The 21,963-nt window shown below is 36.8% G+C and overlaps 1 protein-coding gene across 1 annotated transcript in view; it reads left to right on the plus strand.

Annotated features, from left to right (window-relative positions):
- HTRA3 (HtrA serine peptidase 3) overlaps positions 1 to 8,406 on the plus strand; it is a 47,205-nt gene extending 38,799 nt beyond the window's left edge. The window contains exons 7-9 of the mRNA XM_003773409.4: positions 5,097 to 5,145; positions 5,881 to 5,976; positions 7,188 to 8,406. Of these exons, the coding sequence (XP_003773457.1) occupies positions 5,097 to 5,145; positions 5,881 to 5,976; positions 7,188 to 7,353 (311 nt within the window). The 3' untranslated portion in view covers positions 7,354 to 8,406. The remainder of the gene's footprint in view (positions 1 to 5,096; positions 5,146 to 5,880; positions 5,977 to 7,187) is intronic.
- The last annotated feature ends 13,557 nt before the right edge of the window (positions 8,407 to 21,963 follow it).

The following is a 21,963-nucleotide window of genomic DNA, read 5'->3' on the forward strand; positions in this document are numbered from 1 at the left end:
TAGATGGGTGTCTGTCTGCACTTATATTTAAGAACATAATCTCTTAGAAGAAAGATACTGTTCTGTACAGTGTCTACGATCTCACCTGCCAGTGAAAGAAAATACTTTCCAATACTGTAATTCTTCAGAATACAGCCAAAGTTTAAGCCATTTTCCATTTACCAAAAAAGATGCACAGGTTTGGTTCCCCAGCTGATCCCAAAGGTCTGATATTTCCTCTAATAAAAGCACTAGATAATCCAAACTCTGTTAATCTAAAGTCCTTTTATCTCTGCATTTTAAATTAAAGACCCTCTAATGTTTCCATTTGTCGTAATCCTCACCAAGAATTTTGGGGCAAATATAACTGGTATAAAGTTTTCGTTGGATGTTTACAGTGTGAATAATTAATGCCACTTTTTTTAAATCCTTGAAGCCCCATGACATGTGTGGAAATTGACCAATGTTGACAACAGTCATCTGTAAGCACTGAGCACATGGAAATGGGAGTCGCTCTGAGACAGGCTGTGGATTTGTTCCCAGCTGGTTCCTCTGGCTTCTCAGGTGTAACATCTGGCCCTTGAAGTGGAAACCATTTGGTCATTCCAAAGCTCATGCCAGGTTCTAGTCTGTTGGCCTGCAGGATAGTCGCAATATGAAATTTAATTTGGCTGATGAAAGAACGTGGCAGGAGACTCATTGTCAATGGAGTGAAAAGAGCTAAGGGACGTGGGTCCTAATTATGGAATTATGGAAGTATGTGCGTGGGTCACTTTGTCATACTACCTCAGTTTCCACATCTGTAAAATGAAGGTATTCCTCTCCATCACCTCTCCAAAACCTGTATAGCTATAATACCCCATCTACACAGACTCATTTATTTTGTATTTAATTTGCATCTAATCAATACATAATCTCAAGAACCTGTAATTAGACAGAAATCCCCTCTACAAAATCCCTGACAAGCAACCATCCAGACTTTACTCAAAGACCTCTGGGGATAGAAGAATCATTATTTTCCAAGTCAAGCAGCCAATTCCACTGTTATAGAAGTATAATAATTAAGAACTCTTAGCCTGAGTTGAAATCTTCCTTTCTATTACCATTGCTCCCATTTCTATCTTCTGTGACTAGGCAGGGTCTCTAATCAATAACCAATCAATAAACATTTATTAAGTTTTTGTTATGAAGCAGTGCTGAGTGATGGGGATACGAAAAGAGCAAGAAGCCTACAATTTAATGGGGAACACAACATGCAAATATATATAAACTAAGCAAGTTTATTACCTATTATATTCATGGGTTCCTTTTTTTTGACCAGTTTTGTCAAAAGAATATAGTAATCCTTTAACTGCCTACCTCATAGCACTGTTGTGAGGATGATTTTGTGTATGCTGGGGAAAATATTTGTAGCCATAAAGTTCTATATAAATGTCAAATATTGTATTTTTATTAATAATAATAATTATCCTTTAAACATTCTAGAGAATAGAGTGCCTTTTTGAGCGCCATTTTGGGTAATTTTCACCAAAGTCCATGTGATGGCAGCGAATCCATCCCTACCAATCTCTATAAAACATGCTGAAACCAAACCTTCTCTGGTCCTTTTTTAGATAATTTCAATTGGTGTTGGAAACTGTGAGAAGGGAAACTCCCTTTACTGGGGCTAATGGTCAGGTTTACTACAACTTGTGATTCTTATAAATTTTTCTTCCTGAGACCTTCTGAGAAGTCCTAATCCTAAGGTAGTGACTTGTCCAGAATTACATGGCTACAATGTATCAGAGGCAACTCTTATACCTAATCTTCTTGACTCAAGGCTAGCCCTCTACTTCTTACCTAGTGATTTAAATGCCATCAATTTATTTTCTAGTGGATCAGAAAAGTTAGAACTAAAAGGAATTTTTGGAATAATTAAGCACAACCTCTTCCTTCTTCATGGTACAGTTGAGGAAAGTGAGATTAAAAGCAATGAAATCACTTACTCAAATTTATACAAGAAGTAAGGAGAAATAAGATGTAAATCTGAGTCTTCCAATTATGAATTTAGTTCCCAGCTGTTGTTCCCCTGCCCTGGCCAAGTTTTGTAGAGTAATTAATTCACATTTCTATAGCCCTTTGTAGTCTACCATATATTTTATATCCCCAATCTAATACATTACATCATTCTGAATAACTGAAGTTTAAGCAATATTAGTAATATTGGTCCCATTTTACATATGGAAAACAATCTTAGAGAGGTGAATGACTTGCTCAGAATCACAGAGCTAGAAAAGAGCAATTCCTGGGATTCAGACCCAATCTTTACTCCCAATCCCAATATCTATGAGGTCTACCATACCAAGCTGCCTCTGATCCACAGTCAACAGATATCAGTTGTTCACTATGTGCTAGGTACTGTGTGACTATCCAAAGGTCTGTCTGTACTGCTACCATCCAAATTAGAAATCAGAATAACTTTGGAATGAAAACCTTATCAATTGGGGATCAACTGATCCCAGATAGACTTTGTTGCAAGGTGACCATTCTAAGTTAATGAGTTGGAGACGTCCAATACTTTAGATATAACCATCTGAACTACAACTGCAGAGAAACAAATAAATGGGGTTCACTCTCAGGAGAAATTGCTAAGAGTTGTAATTAGAAAACTGACTTCTACATTGTAGCTCCATCTTCTGGAATTTCTGCAATCGCTGCCCTGGGACCTAATAGGACCTAATGTATATAGAGTAATAATCTTGTGTACCTACCTACAAAATTATAATACTCAAAATTCCCTGTGTTCAGCATATATTTACTAAAATAAGGAATAGTGATTAAACATGAATTTTCAAATCACTTTCATATCCATTGTGTCATTTCATCTACACACCTTTGAGGTATGTAGGGCTAGAAGCAATATTCCCATATTATAAAGAAACTGAGATTCAGTGAAAACTGAATGGGCTAATAAAGAGAGGTAGAACTGAAATCCAGAACCATTGTCTCAGTACTCTTTTCACCACACAGTCATGTCTTATTTTTCATGACCCATTTGGGGTTTTCTTGTCACTTGTCTAGCTCATTTTACAGTTGAGAAAACTGAGGTAAACCAATTAAGAGACTTTGCTTCTGGTCACATGGTTAAGTAACTGAGACCAGAACTCAGGAAGATGAGTTTTCTTGACTCCTGTTGGGTGCTCTATCCCTTGAGCCACTTAGCTGCTCATCTTATATCCTTTATAAAGAGATTTTTCAACAGAGAGAAACAAAAATTACCTAGTTGATCCTTTATTAATTAGAAAACATATCCAATTAGCCTAAATGTTCTCTTTTCCTTAAGTATACCGTGATTATTTTTTTAAGTGTACTTTGGTGTTTGAAATAGCTAGGAGCCTACATAGTAGGTTAACATTAATTTTCCCACACTGATCTCATATAGTAGGACTTTTTTTTTGCATCATTCAATGCACTTATCAAGTCACAGAGTATAATGTATAATGAGCCTTGGCAAGACTAATACTTTGCTCAGAGCTACATAGGTAGTTAATAACAGAGCTGACATTCAAATCCAGACCTTCTGACTCCCAAATCCAATGTTTGTTATTGTTGTTAGTTACCCAATAGTTGTCAACACTGAGAGGGGGTGGAGACTTAGTTACCAAAATTTTATGGTCCCATTTATCCCTAAAGATCTTACAGATGAACTATAATTCTAAGAAAAAAATCTGTCCACAAAGAACTGATTCATTGGCTAAAATATGTTTGCAACTGACGGCACATTACTATTATTTCTTTAAGAAGAAGTGATTAGAATTAATGTGTAAAATGACATGTCAGATCAACAGAAGGCAGGAGTGGGACCAATGAGTGGAAGATAGGAACCAGATTTTTCTTTGATATAAGATAAAATTTGTTAACAATTAGAACATAAATATGTCTTTCCTTCCTCTTCTTCCTGGAATTGAATGGGCCACCCCAAGAAGTAGTGAATCCTCATCCATGGACATATTTGAGGAGATGGGATAACCATATATCTGGGCCATTAAGCTTTGGATAAGTAGACTGAAGGACTTCTAGGACATTTTTAATTTTGCAATTCTGTTTATTGAGAATCTATGCCAAAGATCTGGAAACTGGAAAGATTCAGAGATGACAAGAACATGTTTCCTTGCCTACACAAAGTTTATAATCAAGTAACCTAAAATATAAAACAGGGTATAGACTTGCCATAGTACTAACAGCAGGGAGTAACAGAAAAGTTGGGTTAAAAATCTGAATGAGCTCACTCCAAACACAAGATGATTTCTCAAAGTCATATGCCTAGTTGGAATTGATATTATCTATGTCTTTATAATAAAAAAACTCACACAATCCTGATTAAGAAATCTTTTTTTTAAAAAAATAGCCCAATGAGACTGGTATTTAAGGTTTATAACATGAAAAACTGGTTCATATTTGTTACCTTATTTGATCCTCCATTAAAACTCTAATTTATCCCCATTGATCAATGGAAAGAATGGAACCCAGACTCTACTATACTTGCTCAAGGACTGTCCATGATGGTGCTATGACTAAAAGTTTCCCTTTGTTTCTTGATCTAACATTCCTTCTGTTGCATTAAGTTGCCTTAATGCAGGGTGCCTCAAAAGTCTTAGAGTGGTTTTAAGCAATTAAACTTTAGAATTTATTAAATTATTTAAAGATATTAATTGAATTAATAAGAGAATTAATAATTATTAAAGCTTTATTGCCTAAAATTACACTGACTTTTGAGGCATCCTCTATATTTGGTGACTGTACAGTTGTTCTTAAGATAGAAAATAAAGCTATATTACCCAAATTGTGTGTTTAAAATTTTTTTGATTGTAAATATAATTTAAATCGTTATGTGTTCCTTTGTATTTTTCTAATCCTCAGTAGTTAGGCTCAAGAGCACTAGGTCTGGAGTGAGGCAGATTCTCTTAACATTGTACCTCTTAACATGTTTACTACATGAATAATTGGCCAATTTCCTGTTCAAATCATTGAGGGTATGAAGGAGGGATGTGAATGTTGGGGGAGCTCTGCTAGGATCATTATCTCAAAGCAGAAACTAATCACCTGAAACTCACAATATCCCACCATTTCTTTTCCAGATGTGAAAAAGCGCTTCATTGGTATACGGATGCGAACCATTACTCCAGTGTAGGTGTCTGAAGGGGCTGGGGATCCCATAATATGTTAAGTACTGTTACAGTTGCCTTTGTATATTCATTTTCTTTCTCACGACTAATCTGACTCATGATAAAATTATAATGTGGCAGTCAGACTTGGAAGGGGCTTTAGAGCATAGTATGTCAGAGCTGAAAGGGATTTAAGAACATAGAATGTCAGAGATGTAAGGCATATTGGAACAAATTATGTCAGTGCTGGAAGGGGCGTTAGAGCAATGGTTCTCAAAGTATGGTCCATTGAATCCTTGGGGTCTCTGAAATCTTTTCAGGAAATCTACGAATCCAAAATTTGTTTGTTTTTTTCCAGTATGGCAAATGTCTATATATATAACCCACATAAAAACCTTTTGGACAGATATTCAAAATAAACAAACACACAAACCCAAAAAACAAAAGTTTTGAGAATCACTGCTTTAGAGTACAGAATGTCAGAGTTGGAAGGGGTTTAAGAACATAGAACATCAGAGCTTTAAGAGATCTTAGAACAAAAAAATGTCAGAAATGATAAGAGACTTAAGAACACTGAATGTCAGAGCTGAAAAAGGGAGCGGTGTAGGAAAAGTGTCTAGACAAGTGATCTTTCTACTACATCCTTGTCACTTTACTACTTGCCTGAGCAATCTAAGGCAAGTGCTTTATTATTATGGTCTGAGATTTCTCAGGTGGATTTTAAGATAAACAATGATTTTTTTTCATCTCTTTTCAGTTTGGTGGAAGAACTGAAGGATAACAATCCTGATTTTCCTGATGTCAGCAGTGGGATTTATGTGCATGAAGTAGTCCCAAATTCGCCATCTCAAAGGTGAGCAAGCAAGTAGTTTTGAGTCCAAAAGACATCATTTAAGCAGTTGAAACCTATTAAAATTTATATTTATTATTTAAATCATGTTTTATAATTATTAAAGATAAAGAGTCGTAGGATATGATTTTTGTTTTAACTTTTCACGATAAACCAAAGGAAATGCTAAATTGGGGCATTTGTTGACCACTCTGGTCACTTATTTGGAAGAAGCTATGTAGAGTAATGAAAAGCATATTGATCTGGGAATTAAGAGATTTTTGAGTCAGGGATTTGGAGTCATGCTTGAATCTCAGCTCTACCATTTACTAGCCAAGTGACCCTCATAAGTCTTAAGTTCACTGGGATTCAGTTTCCTCATTTGGCCTAAATTCCTTCTAAGGCCTTTCCAGCTCTAACATCTTATGAACTTCCTGACCCAATTCAGGAGGGAAATATGTGAAAAGGGAGTATTATAAAATGAGGTTAAATTCTATAAGGCCTTCAATTCCAAATAAAACAGTTTGCATTTTGTTCTAGAGGCAAAGAGTAGTCATTTACATCTTTTGAGCAAGAGAATGATATGATCAGGTCTATTACATTAGAAAAGGTGGTTAGGTATCTAAATGGATAGAATACTAGATCTGAAGTCAGGAAGACTTATCTTCCTGAATTTAAATATGGCCTCAGATACTTACTAGTTGTGTGTCTAGTCTAACTGTGACTAGTATGACTCATGACTGGGGAAGGAAATGGCAAACCACTCTAATATTTCTGCCAAGAAAACCTGAAAATGGGTTCACAAAGAGTCAGACATGACTGAAATGACTAAATTGATATATAATATGTATTAATATTATATAATATATTATTATTCATTATTGATATTGTATATATAAATTATACATATATATATTAAAAAGAGTAATGTTCAAACTGTGTGAAGGATGAATTGGAGAAAAGAAAGACTAGAATCTGAGAAATTAATTTGGAGATTATTAAAATATTTCAAACCAAAAGAGATGAAACCTAAATTAGGGTAGTTATATTTAATGTTTCTAACATACCGTATTGTGTTTCCCAGGCAAGATAAAGTAGCAACAGTATAATATCAAGTTTACCCTCTCTAACTCCATCAAAGTAAGCATAAGTAACCTCAGCCACAGGTGAACACCTGACCTTAAGCCACTTGTGACTTACATCTGTGTAATTATTCTAACTGATCTCTTTTGCAGAGGAGGAATCAAAGATGGAGACATTATTGTTAAAGTTAATGGCCGTCCCTTGAAAAACTCCAGCGAACTACAGGAAGCTGTGATGAAGGAATCACCCCTATTACTTGAAGTTCGAAGAGGAAATGATGATTTGCTCTTTAATATTGAGCCTGAAGTGGTCATGTAGAGGAAGGCTTCCCTATACGCTCTTGTCAACTTCTTGGATTCTGGAATATTGGATACCTCTTCTTCAAACTAATCCCATATCCTGTTGACTAATGACAAGGTGGCCTAAAATGTGTGAGCCTGAGCCATTTCTGTACAGGGACAATCGATTCTAATGTCACAGAATTAAAACGAAGGACCAAATTTTGCCTTTAGTGGAGCCCAAAATACCTTTTATTGGTGTTGCTCTAAGGCAAAATTGGACCCAATGGTTCTGAATTTTAGTGCTAGAGTATTTTAAAATTATCTGTTGTATTAGAAAAAAAGTAGAGAGTCACAATATTTTCCTTGTACAGAAGCTTCTGAGTGTCACCCAAGAAAGAGCCAGACTATCCAGGAACCCTATTCTAAAGGGGAGGTCCCATCAGATTGGTTAAGATCCAAATCTCCGTGCTGTAGCACGAAGCTCTTTGGATGGAAAGCTGTGCTTTTCATGTCCTCTTGAATGTGAAATCATATTTGGAAACAGTTTCCCCACTTTGAGTTAATATAAGGCTGTAGTGGAGAGATTTGTGTCAGAATCATAGGCTTGTAGAGTTGACAAGGACCTTGGAGACGATCTGATGTGATGGCCCCATTCTCCAGATGAGGAAGCCAAGGCCCAGGATGGGGACTTGGGACTTGCCCAAAGTCTCACAGTTGGTGGCAAAGTGGTGGGTGAGAACTTAGGTTATCCGACTCCTAATTTAATCCATTTGCTGCCATGCAGTCTCACCCTTCTCATGACCCTCAGAAGGAACAAATGTGGTAATTGGCTGCAGCAGCTGACACCTAGGTCATGCAGTGCTGGAAGAGAGTAAATGATTCTTATAGAATTAATACCATATATATGAGGAAAAAAACAAGCAGATGATGTGAAAAAATAATATGCTTTTTTTTTTTTACATTTTGGGTATAGATTTAGTTTTTACATTATATTGGCAGGCTTTACTGTAAAATGAATACTCAGTGTAGCTTGTTCTGTATGTTTCTACTGTAAGAAAATATTAAAGTTTACAAGCAAATTGTTCTTACACCTGTGCCAGAAGCTTATTTTTTTTCTCTGAGCTTTCTCAACTTATGCTTCCTTTCCTAGGGATCTCTACCCAACACAATGCCATGCAGAAAGTAGATGAGTTGTTTTTAATAGATATATACTATATCCAAATTGGCTGATACATAGATTATAAAATGTCAGAGCTGAAAGGGGCAATAGAAAATAAAACACAGGGTTTGGGAGAGCTGGGAGGGATCTTAGAACTTAAAATGGCAGAGCTACAAGGGACCATGGAACACAGAACATCGGAGTTGGGAGGCCTTAGAAAGACCTGGGAAGGACCTCAAAACATAAAACATCAGAGCTGGGAGGGACCTTGGAACATAAAATAGACTTTCCAAGAGATCTTAGAAACTATTCTTTAAATAATTAAAGAAACCAAGGCACCCAAAAGAAACAATTTGTCCAACAGCACCCAGTTAGTTAATTGTAATTACAGGTTTAAGTCTCAGCTCATCTGATTCCTACTGAAAGATACTTCTCACTACATAATACTTTATTTCCTTTAAGATTGTTCTATATTATATTTGGATTTCATTTAGTTTTTAAAATGTTAATAATTAGTAAGTAGACACTAAATTTATGCTGGGTTTTTTATTAAAGAATTGTAATTACAGAAAAAAGAACAAATGTATAAACCATATTATCCCAGTAATTCATTGATTCATGGGCAAACTGCGAGGGAGATTTTCCTTGTCAAAAATCAGGTTACATTATCAGCCTGGTAGAAGGTTTATGAATTACAGATGTTAGGCTTATAAGAAAATAAATGTTCTCTTTAAGTTTGTTCAAGCAAATCCAAAAATTATAAGAGACCAGAAAATATCACTAAGCCTGATCTAATCAGTTAGTCAACAAAGATTTGTTAAGAATTTACTATGTTTAGGCACTGTGCTAATCAGGGAGATTCAGGAAAAAGACTACATGACCCCTGCCCTCAACGAGTTCATATTCTAATGATAGAACATGCAATGACTATGTAGATATGTGTTATAAATCTACATACATATCTATATTTTATATGTCAAATCAACAGGAGGTAATCTCAGATAGAAGGCCTTAGCGGTAGAGAGGAACATGAAAGGCCCTCCTGAAGAAAGTGGAACTTCAGGTAAGTGCTGAAAACTGGACCAGGAGAGACAAAATATGGGATGAAGCCTGGAAAGAAATAAATTGTTATTGCTCAGACTCTCTTGCCCAAATCAGACCAACCAATGGGCAACACAATTCAATCCAGGCAGTCAATAAGCATTTTTTAAACACCTGCTATGTACAAGGCACTGTAGTAGGCCGAGGATAAGCATTTATTAAGTCTCCTATCATCTATACAAGGTAATGACAATAATATTAATCATTATTAATATGGCTCTTTACATTTTATGGAGCACTTTGTATACATAATTACCTCATTTGAGTCTCACAACAACCTGGGTAGCAGGCACTGTGGTCCCCATTTTCACACATGAGGAAACTGAGGCAAAGAGATTAAATAACTCCTAGGAAATTTCTAAGGCAGAATCTAAATTAGGTTTCCTGACTCCAAGTACATGCTCTAGGGACTTGGGCTTCTTAAACTTTTCCCACTCACAACCCCCTTTTCACCCGAGAAATCTTTATGTGGCTCTGGGTATATAAGGATATAAAATGTGTATACAAATCAAACACCTAATGTTAATAAATCATAATTTTGTGATCCCTCACTTTGTGGGGAAACCCATCTATAGTTCTCATTTAAGAAGCTAGACTGTATGAAGTGTCCCTAGCAGCATAAGCATTGTGCTGAAGATGGAAAGACAAAAGCAAAAAACAAATCTCCAATTAGTGGCTATGTGACCTATATAAATCACTCAATCTCTTTGTACCCCAGTTTCTATAGCTGAAAAAATGGAGTTTTCATTCTGCTGAAAGAGTACATAAAGTCACAAAAAGTCATTTCAGGAGGTAGAAACAGCAGAGGGAAGAGTAGGGGTTAAAAATCTGGAAATGTCTCTGGAAAGCTAATGGCCTTGACCACAATAAACTTTCATAAGGGGAAAGTTCCCTAAACCTACACAATATGAGCTAACACATAAGCACAATCTGATGGCAACTGTTCATCTGCCCCTTGTTTAGAGGAGAAAATTTAAAAGTTTATTACAGTTATAGTCATGACATTAATAATTACAAATATTTTTAAAACACATTTTAAGAAATAGTGGTTGTTATATAAAAATAATTTAGCTAAAATACCCAGAATATTGAAGCAGTCAATACAGGATACATTAGAATACAAAGTATAGTTAACAGCTCAGAATATAAAGTATATGGTATTCATCTCAATATTTAAAAATTTAAAAATTAATATTTTAGTTCCAGCAAAAAGGGTTCTGAACCAATAATAAATAAAAATAAAATAACTTTAAATTGTTTATCTCACTTTTATGTATCTCACCAATAAGAAATAAAAAATAACTACAAATTGTTTATCTCATCTTTTTATCTGAATATGTTTCACAATGTAGCACATAATTACAGTGGTACATGCATAGAATTTATAAACTTTTTTTTAAGTGATGGGGTATATTGTCAAAATAGTTGGGAGAACACTTCTGTACAATTCTAAGAGTTTCAGTGATTTTTCTATGATCATACAGCTAACATATCAGGGGCCACCCACTTTAAGACAAGATGCTTTTCAAAGCTACCTATAATGAGCTGAAATCTGTCTCTTAACAGATTAAACTCATTACTTCAAGTCTCCATCCACCCACCACCCACCACGCAATCCAAACCGCACAGAGTGAAAAATGTGTTTTCAGATCCAAATACTCTATTTCCAAGGTTTTGAAGATAATGCTTGAAAGGGCTACCTAAGTTTAAATTCTGCCTGGCTGACCTTGGGCAAGACACTTAGCTTCTATCTGCCTCAGTTTCCTCACCTGTAAAAGAGGGATTATAATAGCACCTTCTCAGGGTTGTTGTGAGGATTAAATAAGATAATAAATATAAAGTGCTTTGCAGTGTTATATAAATGCTAGCTATTATTGTGTCTCCACTATACTTACTCCCATCCCATGGCATTTTGGGATGGAAGAGAAAGACTCATTAGAGCAAGAACATGATATGGACAAGCTACTCTTGAAGCTACTCCTTCATTCTGCTATTTGTGAGAAGATCATGGTGCTTTTGCCTCTTTTCCCCATCAATGCAGAATCCCTTAGGAAGCTATCTCCATAGCATTTTGGGCCAGTGGGGCGGCTCCATACAGCACCAAGGCAATTCCCAAATGGCCCCAGGGCTATTAGGACAATCAGAAAAAGTACATGGAAGCAAGGGCTGTTGATCTAGTCCTCATTACTTCTTCTCCAGGCACGGCACCATGGCTGGAGGACACTCCTACGGCCTAATTCTGGTCCATCCGAGCCCGAGGGCTCTGGGATGCTCAGAATTAAGCATTCCACTATCTTGAGTGTCTGTGGCAAGTCAAATTAAACACAATGTGATAAGCTTCCAACTTATTTCTTGATGAAACTGGCAGTGGAGAGCTCACACTGGGTATTGAACTGAGTTTATCACAGGCACAAAGTAGCCAGATCAGTCTCACCTACTCATCGAGAGCTTTTCTCCCTTAACAGTCTTATTCCAAAACCAACCGAGAGTTTGGAACAACAAGGATGGGTGTATTTAAGACCATTTTATATAAATAAGGAAATATTCATTTGGTTGTATTATTTTTTTTTTCAGCATTTTACTTTTGTTTTCCTTTTTTTTTTTTTTTGTCAAGGGTTAAGTGACTTGACTATGGTCACATAGGTAATACATATCAAATATCTGAGAACAGACGAATTCAGATCCTCCTGATTCCAGAGCCAGCACCTAGCTGTCTCATATTTCACTTTTACCTTAACAAATTTTGTTTCTGTGATAAGTGGGAATCTCAAAAACTGGGAGGTATCCCAAGGGCAGTAATGATCCTTAGGAGAAATAGCACAAGCTGCTTCTTTTTGCATCTATTTATCCTAGAATGATTTAAGGAGAAGAAGCCTAGGAAAATGGAAACCCCAGAATAGAAAGTGTCCCAACACTTGTATTTATATGTGGACAGCTGAAAGAGAGGGGAAACAGGATTCAAAGAAGTGCGTGGGATTGTAAGTGGTGAGGGATGAGAATGGGGATTGATCAGGACTAGATGAGTTCAGCTATTGTAATTACACTAAAGGTGAACCTCATCTGCCTACCTCACCACTTTACATATGCCCACAGAGAATGATGCCCAACCAAGAAGGTATCATGCGCACTTCTTTCTACAAATTTGGAACAAAACTGAATGAAAATAATTCATAGAACTTTGGATCATAAAGCTAAGTTGGGAAGGAACTTCAGACACCTCTTAGACCAGCCCCCTCATTTTTACAATGAGAAAACGAAAGCTCGGACAGATGAGTGATTCACACTTGGTTACACAGGTAGTTACAACAGAGATGGGACATGAATACAGGTCTTGTGATTCCAGAGTGAGTACTTCCTTAGTACCTGAAATATTCATGATGTAGCTGGAAAAATTCTCATACTATTTATTGAGTTAGTGACAGGCAGCCAAGAGGTATAGGGCAAAATTGAACATTGTAGAAATAGCCATGAACTTGGATCATATAACTAAGTGGGATCTTACAGAAACTGAGAACTCTCATAAATGAAAAGAGTCTCAACATTATTTATTGAGCAAAGCAAAGAGAAACTGGGCAGATAAAACTGATTTATCAGGTGAAGAACTCCTGAGTAGGCATTTAAATGTATTTAGATATTAATATTTATGTTCTTAAATCCACCAGACACTTAGCAAACTTACTACCATTGATGTTACTTCCACTAAAGCACTATAACAATTCAGCGTCATCTTAATATAAGATGAACTTAAGAATGATGCATTCTGAAAAGACAAGAAAATCCTATAGCTCATAAAACTATGAACTTTTATCAGTGAGAACTCTACCCTCATTAGATTAGAAAATCTCTTATCCTTTCCACTATGCCAGAAAATGTTAGTCTTATAACCCTATGCTCATTCTTTAATCTAGATAAACATGTTTGGATCTTCAAATCAATCTTCCATTATGAGTCTAAAACACAAAACTTTGGCTTCCCTCTTGATCTTCCTCCATCCAGAATTTATCTCTTCTTCTTCTGCTTAACACTTCCTTGCCTTCCTATCCTTCCTTACTCAGCTTCTTCCTTCTTCTCTTCCTTCTCCTCCCTTCTCCTCCCTTCCTTCCTTTCTCCTCCTCCTTCCTTCTTCCTCCCTCCTCCTTCCTCCTCCTTCCTTCCTTTCTCCTCCCTCCTTCCTTCTTCCTTCCTCTCCCTCCCTCCTTCCTTCTTCCTTCCTTCCTTCCTTCCTCCCTCCCTCCCTTCCTCCCTTCCTTCTTCCTTCCTTCTTTCCTTCCTTCCCTCCTTCCTTCCTTCCTTCCTCCCTCCCTTCCTCCCTCCCTTCCTTCCTTTCTCCCTCCCTCCCTTCCTTCTTCCTCCCTCCCTCCCTTCCTCCCTCCCTTCCTTCCTTTCTCCCTCCCTCCCTTCCTTCTTTCCTCCCTCCCTCCCTTCCTTCCCTTCCTTCCTTCCTTCCTTCCTTCCTTCCTTCCCTCCCTCCCTTCCTCCCTTCCTTCCTTCCTTCCTTCTTCCTTCCTCTCCCTCCCTCCCTTCCTCCTTCCTTCCTTCCTTCCTTCTTTTCCTTCCTCCCTCCCTCCTTCCTCCTTCCCTTCCTTCCTCTCTCCTTCCTTCCCTTCCTTCTTTCCTTCCTTCCTCCCTCCTTCCCTCCCTCCTTCCTTCCTTCCTTCCTTCCTTCCTTCCTCCCTTCCTTCCTTCCTTCCTTCCTTCCTTCCTTCCTTCCTCCCTCCCTTCCTTCCTTCCTTCCTTCCTTTCTCCTTCCCTCCTCCCTTCCTTCCTCCCTCCCTTCCTCTCTTCCTTCCTTCCCTCCTTTCTTCCTTTCTTTCTTTGTTTGTTTCTTTCTTTCTTGTTCTTTCTTTTCTGTCTTTCTTCCCTCCTTCTTCCATCCCATTTCCTCTCCCTTCTCTCCCTTCCTTCCTTTTTTTCTATTTTACTTCTTTCTTTCCTTCCTTCCTTCTTTCCTTGCTCTCTCCTCCTCTGCCTCCCTACCCCCCAATCTCTCTCAAAATATTTTGTTGATGCCTTTGCTCCCCTCAATTTTATCTACCTGCTGTCTCTTAACCTGGGTGGGAAGTCCAGCCTTTAGTGACATGTGTTTACCTTTGATTTGTATGTAATTTTCCATGTACTGCCAACCGCATATTCTATTTTTAAAATATTGCTAAGTGGTCAGTGTTTGTGCTCAGATGTTTTGAGAAGATCTCTTTTGATTTCAAAAGAAAAGACAAATGTTGTCAGAATGTGTACTAACTCTTCTAGGTAACCCCACTTTTGCCAAACTGTGCTCCCTTTTGTGCTTTGAAGCCATATCCAGGGTGAAGTCTGAGGTTAAGCTGTCCAAGTTGCACCAATATGATGAGATAAAAAAATGTGATAAAGAAATTCATAAGAGCTTGTCTTACAAGCTCCCTAGGGGAAAGTAAACATCTCAGGGAGTACAAAGAAGGAGGCTCACTACTGAAGGTCAGACTTGAGAGAGATCTCATCTCTTAGAGGAAATGAGGAAGGGGACAGTCTGGGAAAACTTTAAAGAGGTGGTAACATTTGAGTTGGACCTTGAAAGATGAGGCCAGTTATTAATAGGCAGAAAGAATAAGGAAAGCATTTCAGACACAGGGCATAGGAATAGAAACTAACCCTGAGATTGATTCAGAGATCTCCCAAATAAGACTTCCTTTACTAAGACTAAAGATGTCAACTTCTCTGGAACTAAAAATGCTAATTATTGGAATTATAACACTAGAGGCAGCTAGGTGATACAGTGTATAGAGACTCACAATGGAGTCAGTAGGACCTGAGTTCAAATCCAACCTCAGTACTAGTTGTGTTTCTCTGGGCAAATTGCTTAACTCCAATTGCCCCACACATACATACACAGACACACACATATACATACACATGTGCATGTATGTATGCAAATAATTATAACTAATATATATTATATAGTTTTTATAAATATTATAATTATGTTAATCAGCATTTATGTAAAGCTTTACAGTTTTTAAAATGCCATATGTTAATCCTTTTGATTCTTAAAGCCACCCTATGAGAGATAGTATTAATATTTCCCTTTTTCAGATAAGGAAACTGAATCTGAAAGGGTGACTTAAATTCTTAACCTCTTGTGGGCTCACAAAGATTATAAATGTTTGAGACAGAGTTTGAATCCAGGTCTTTCCAATATCCAGATCTTTCTAATACCAAGACCGGAATTCTATCCTTGGCCATCAATCTGTCTTAGAAAGTTGCCTGGACTAGTACTGAGAAGTTAATTGACTTTCCCAACATTACACACAAAAAGTATGTACCAAAGGCAGAATTTGACCACCAGTCTCCCTAATTCTGAGGCCAGTTGATAATCAATGAGAGGTAAAAGATATCCACAGTTTATTGGTTAAGATGCTCGCTTTCTATGCACTATGGAATATCATGAGAAAAGGAACAAAAGTGCGAAAGCACAGAGTGTGCGTGTTGGGGAGGGAGGTGCAATCTGGAGAGGAGGGCAAGATTCTAAGAATTGAGAAAGATAGGCCAGAGAAAGAACTGGCAGGGGAATGGGTGTAGGATCCACATATCTTATGTAGAAAGTCATGGAAATAGCCTAATTTGCTTACATAGTCAGCGATAATTGTATTTGACAAGTCAAGAGAAACAGTGGTTTAAAATAAGCCATCAAGTAACCCTAATCCTGCCATAATAATGAAAACTTATATTTAGGTGGAAAGATGCATAACATTTAGGAGTATCTGATGACCAAAACACAGAATATGAGGGTTGTTAGAGATTTCAAGGACCATTAAAGGAATCATCTCATAAGTGGTTATCTAATCTCTGATTGATAACCCATCTTACTTTTCTATACAGCTTTAAGTTTTAGGAAGTTTTTCTAACTTCTAACTCCCATACACCAACCCTCATTCTAATATAAGCTTTCAAATTTTACACAAAGCTATCATATGCCCCCTGAGTCTTTTCCATATTAAATTCACCCAATTCTTTCAAATGATCCTCATGTGACATGGATTCAAAGTTCTTTACCACCTTTCTTGGTGGCCCTCCTCGGACTTTGTCCAGTTTAGCAATGCTTTTGTTAAGCCACGTTTCCCGGAATTGAACAACACAATCCAGATGAAGTCTAACGAGGGTAGAATATAGTGGACTCTTACCTCTGCATCCATGAAAACTATGCCTTTCTTAATGAAGTCCAACATCACACTCAATTTTTTTTGGCTGTCACATCACTCTACTAGCAGTCTACTAAAATCCCCAGATGTTTTTCATCTATCTTGTATTATGCAGCTGATTTTTTTGGTACCCAATCACAAGACTTCTTGTTTATCCCTGTTGGATTTCACCTTATTAATTCATCTCAATACTCTTAAACAACTCATTGACTTCCAGCACAGAGAGGTGAGACTCCTGTGGGGAACTGGGAAAAGCTGGATAAATGTCCAAGCTTAAACAATAGTTACAGATAAGAAAATGAGGGGAAAGCAAAAGGGGTGTATAAAGAATAAAACAACTTATCATGGAATAGAGATTCAACAGTGAAAAGACCAATGGGCTAGAAGCCAGTAGACCTATGTTCCAAGCCAGTTTCCAACATTTCCTGATTATGTGACCATGGACAAATCTGAGCCTCAGTTTCTTTATCTGTAAAATGGAGTCATTTCTCAGGATTATTGGGAAGAAAACATTTTATAAAATGTAGAAGACCACAGAAGTGCTTGTTGATGTGAGTACAATTATGGAAGCATGTTGTAATGTGTCCAAGATCCTCTTTCTTTGAGTCATGGGTGGGGGCATGGAGTGTTCTGGATGAAGCAAGAATGGCTGCATTCCACCTTCTCCTTATTTAAGTGGGCCAGAGGGAGATTCGGTTTTCTTTTTCTTATGTCCTGGGAAAAAACAAGTTCTTCAGAAAGCTGGGGGCTGCCAAAACCCGGCTTGTGCAATTCTCCCTGTTTCCTGATGCAATGTTGGATTTGATGCATCCTGTCTTGGGTCCTCCAGAACCTTAAAGAGAAACAGGATTTAGTGATCACACCTTGTTGGAAACAACAACTTTAGCCTCTCCTCAGTTTGAATCTATTCAATTTGATTCACATTCATTAAAGTGATGTGAAAGTTAAAAGTGATCCCTCCCTCCTTCCTCAAATTATGCTAAAGTATTGCTTTCAAATCAAACTTTTGCCCATGTGACATTTTGCCTTAAATCATATTTATTTTTGTGTATGTCATATTCTCTTTAGTAGAATGTAAACGCCACAAGGGGAGGGAGTTTTTTTTTTTTTCCATTTTCGTGTTCTCACTGTGCATCACAACTATTCTAATCTGGTTGCTGGAACACACCATGCTAAGTGCTGAGGATATAAACACACAGCAAAATAAATAAATAAATAAATAAATAAATAAATAAATAAATAAAAATTAAAGTCTCTGCCCTGAAGGAGGTCATATTCTATCAACAATGTTCTTTGTTATTTATCAAGTATAGCAGCAACTTGCCTATTTGACAGAAAGCTGGTCTCAAAGCTAGCAAGACCAAAGTTCAAGTTCTGCTATAGGCAGCTCTCAAATAATTATAAGTTGTAAAGAAGGTATTGGTATCAATTAATAGAGAAATATTTCTCATCACAGAGTTCACTATACTGATGGCATCACAGATCTCAGGTGATATACTGCTCAAATAGGAAGCTGATGATTAAATTTTCAGTGTGAGTATTTATATCTTGGAAAACAGTAAACACCACACATTAGGGCTTGATTTATTGTATTCTTGATCTTTTAAATTTGAGATAGAGATGGAGAAAATTTCAATTTTAATTAATCAATTAATTAAAAGCATTCTATATTCTTTTTTCATTGAGCCGGTTGGTAAAAGTTACCAGCATATAAATGCCCAAACTCCTATTTACTAAACACCTATTTTGGGCAGAACCATTAGATATACTCTATCTACTGGTATATACTCTAAGTTTAGGAGATTTAAAGAAAAAAAAAAGCTTTATGATACCAATACAGAAATAGTATGCTATCTTATGTGACAAGTGTATTAGAAAAGTATATTACAAAAAATATACTTTTGAATGAGAGATGACGTCTCCAAAATAAAGGGGTCATTACCTCTTTGAGAGGATTGGTGGAAGAATGGGAAATGGGAGAAATCCTCTTAATCTGAAGTTTACATCAAGTTGATGTCTTTGAAAATTCATTTTAATCCAGCAGTTAGTTTAATGGAGGAAAAATCTCCCCCCAAATAAGACTGACCAATAATTGAAAGTAAATGGTGAGAAATTATGTAGCTTATGTAGTATAAGAGAAAGAAATCTAGGTCAGATCTGGGTTCTAGTCCTGGTTCCACATTTACTTCTATGAATGTTTCATCACCTCTCAAGCCTTAAGGTTCTTATCAAGAAATTGAAAGGCTGGATTAGGTAGTGTTTAAATGTACTTTACAATTTGAAAATCTTAACTCTATTTCAGGAAAGCCCAAGCCATGGGCCATAGGCCAGGCATCCCAGTCCCTGCCTTTCAGGCATCTCCCCACAGCCAACCAGTTACCCTTCCCTTTTTCCTCCCCTTTAGTTCTGTTTTATTATTTCCCCAGGTAGATAATTATCCAAACTAAAATCTTCACTCTTCTATGTGTATTGCTGTTCCTACTAGAAATGTAAGCCCCATGAAGGCAGGGAATTTTTTTTTTTTGTTATTGTTTTTGTCTGTGTCCTGAGTGCTTGACACAGTCTAGCAACATAGACTTAATAAATGTTCTTTCTCAGTCACCCTTTAGCCCAAACATCTCTGTTCTAAGATCCCTTTCAGCTTTCATATTCTAAGGTCCCTCCAGGCCTAAGCGTATGATTCTATTAACCTGTGCAATCATTGGCAAGTCATGTAACTTTACTGAGTGTTTGCTAATATTTGTCAAGATGAGAACAAACTAGGTGAATGCTTTCAATTTGATTTTTGTTGTTTTTAGTCATTTTTCAGTCATTTCCAACTCTTCATAATGCCATTTGAGGTATTCTTGACAAAGAAACTGGAGTAGTTTGCCATTTCCTTCTCCAGCACATTTTATAGATGAGGAACCAGAAGCAAACAGAGTTAAGTGACTTGTGTAAGGTCACACAGCTTGTAAGTGTCTGAGGCCAAATATGAACTCACAAAGATGAGTCTCCCTGACTTCAATCTACTTCAGCACTTAGATCAATGATTCTGAGTCTATAATGACTTTTTATAACTTGACAGAAGAGTTCAATTGCTATTTTAATTGGGAAGAATGATAGAGTGTATTAAAGAAGAATAAAAGACTTCCTTTTGTTAGTATCTCTCATCCCAAAGGATTAAGAAATTCTCTATAAAATATGTTTCAACATATATCTCCAGAGAGTTTGCCAGTGACTTGTTCCAAGTCTCCATCCCCATGCTTGGCTAATCAACACTTTCCCTAAAGGCTAAGGGTATAAAACTAGGACTGAGAACAATAGAGCACTCATCAAAATGAACTTCAAAGGAACAGGTTCCTCATGATCATTTCCACTTTTAACATCCCATGATTCTTCTTTCTGAAATCTATGAAGGAGGGTAGCTAGGTGATTCAGGAGAGCACCAGCCTAGGAGTCAGAAGGACCTGAATTTAATCCAGACTCAAACACTTGTGACACTTACTAATTGTGTGACCCTAAGCAAATCACTTAACCCCAATTGTCTAGTAACAATAATAATAATAATAAAAGATTTATTAATGAAAAGAAAAAAAAACTAGGTACCTGGAGGTTTATAATTTTCTTCACAACAATACTACTAGATAATATAAATCTTTTTTGTTTCCATTTCACAGCTAAGGAAATTGAGTGACATAGTTAATAAGCATTGGAACAAAGAGTGGAACGTGAGTTCCATTAACTATAGATCTATGTTGCTTCCATTATGTCATGTGTTTTGTTGGGTTTTTTGTTGATGTGTTTGTGGTTTTTGTTGTTGTTGTTTAATGAATGCATTTTTAAAAGATCAAGCATATTGTTTTCTGGAATTCTAAGCCATAACAGAAAGAATATTGAATTTGCCATCTGAAGATCTAGATTCAAACCCCAGCTCTGCCCTCTCTCATTATAGTGTAAACTCCTTGAGAGCAAGAACTGTCTTTTGTCTTTCTTTATATCCCCATCACTTAGCATAGTTCCTGACACGTAGTAAGTCCTTAAAAAATGCTTATTGACTGACTGAGCTATATGACTTTAGCCAAGTTCTTTCACTTCTCTGGGCTACAGTTTTCATTATAATGAGAAAGTTGGACTAGATGACCTCTCATGATGTTCCTGATCAGATACTTAGAAGTAGAAAGCTTTAAGAATCTAGTTCAAGTAGAACAAAGAGAACACAGTACATACCCAACCACAAGATTATAAGATGATCAGTTCTGAGACATGGCTCTTTTCAACTGTGAGGTGATTCAGGACAGTTTTGATGGAGAGAGTCATCTACACCCTGAGAGAGGACTGTGGGGTTGGAGTGTAGATCATTAAATAATATTTTCACTTTTTTGTTGTTGTTTGCTTGCGTTTTGTTTTCTTTCTCATTATTTTCCTTTTTGATCTATTTTTTCTTGTGCAGCATGATATTTGTGGAAATTTGTACAGAAGAATTGCACATACTTAACACATATTGGATTACTTGCCATCTGTGGGAGGAGGTGGGGAAATAGGGGGTGAAGAAAATTCGAACACAAGGCTTTGCAAGGTGAATGTTAAAAAATATCTATGCATATGTTTTGAAAATAAAAAGCTTTATAAAAAAAAGAAACTAGTTCAATCTCCCACCCATCCTTTAAAAAAAACAGAAGGAATTGGAATTTGGAAAAATTCTGGGGCTTGTCTATGATCTCAGAACAAATAAATGCCATACCCAGCTTTAGAAACTAAGTATCCTGAATTTTTCCACCATGTATAGCTAGACAAAATGGCATCAACTCGGCTTAACAGAAAAGGGATGGTGTATCAGTGAGCTGTTCAGCTAGCTGGTTGATTGTTGTCCTCCTGTCTTGAAAAGAATCAAAATGATATCACTATATTAGAATCAATTTAATGATATCACTAGGATCATGTGGCTGATCCACCCAATATGATCTTGGAATGCTCTGCCACAGGTCATACACAAATAATCCATATAAACTTTTGAAGTGATTTCTGTAACTTTGTGCATCTCAAGTTTTTTCTGAGTTGATTCTACCTTGATCATAGAATACGGCCATTCAGGGCAGTCCAGTGTTTTCCATGTCATAAATCAATTTTAAAGTTTTCAAGAGAGTGACTTGTAACACTTTTTCTGACCACCTTGGGAATGCTGTCCTATATGAGTTCTCCACAAAACAGTCTTTGCCAAGCCAAGAAACCGAAT

This window comes from Sarcophilus harrisii, chromosome 6 (assembly GCF_902635505.1).
Source record: "Sarcophilus harrisii chromosome 6, mSarHar1.11, whole genome shotgun sequence".
In the NCBI taxonomy this organism is placed as follows: Eukaryota; Metazoa; Chordata; class Mammalia; order Dasyuromorphia; family Dasyuridae; genus Sarcophilus; species Sarcophilus harrisii.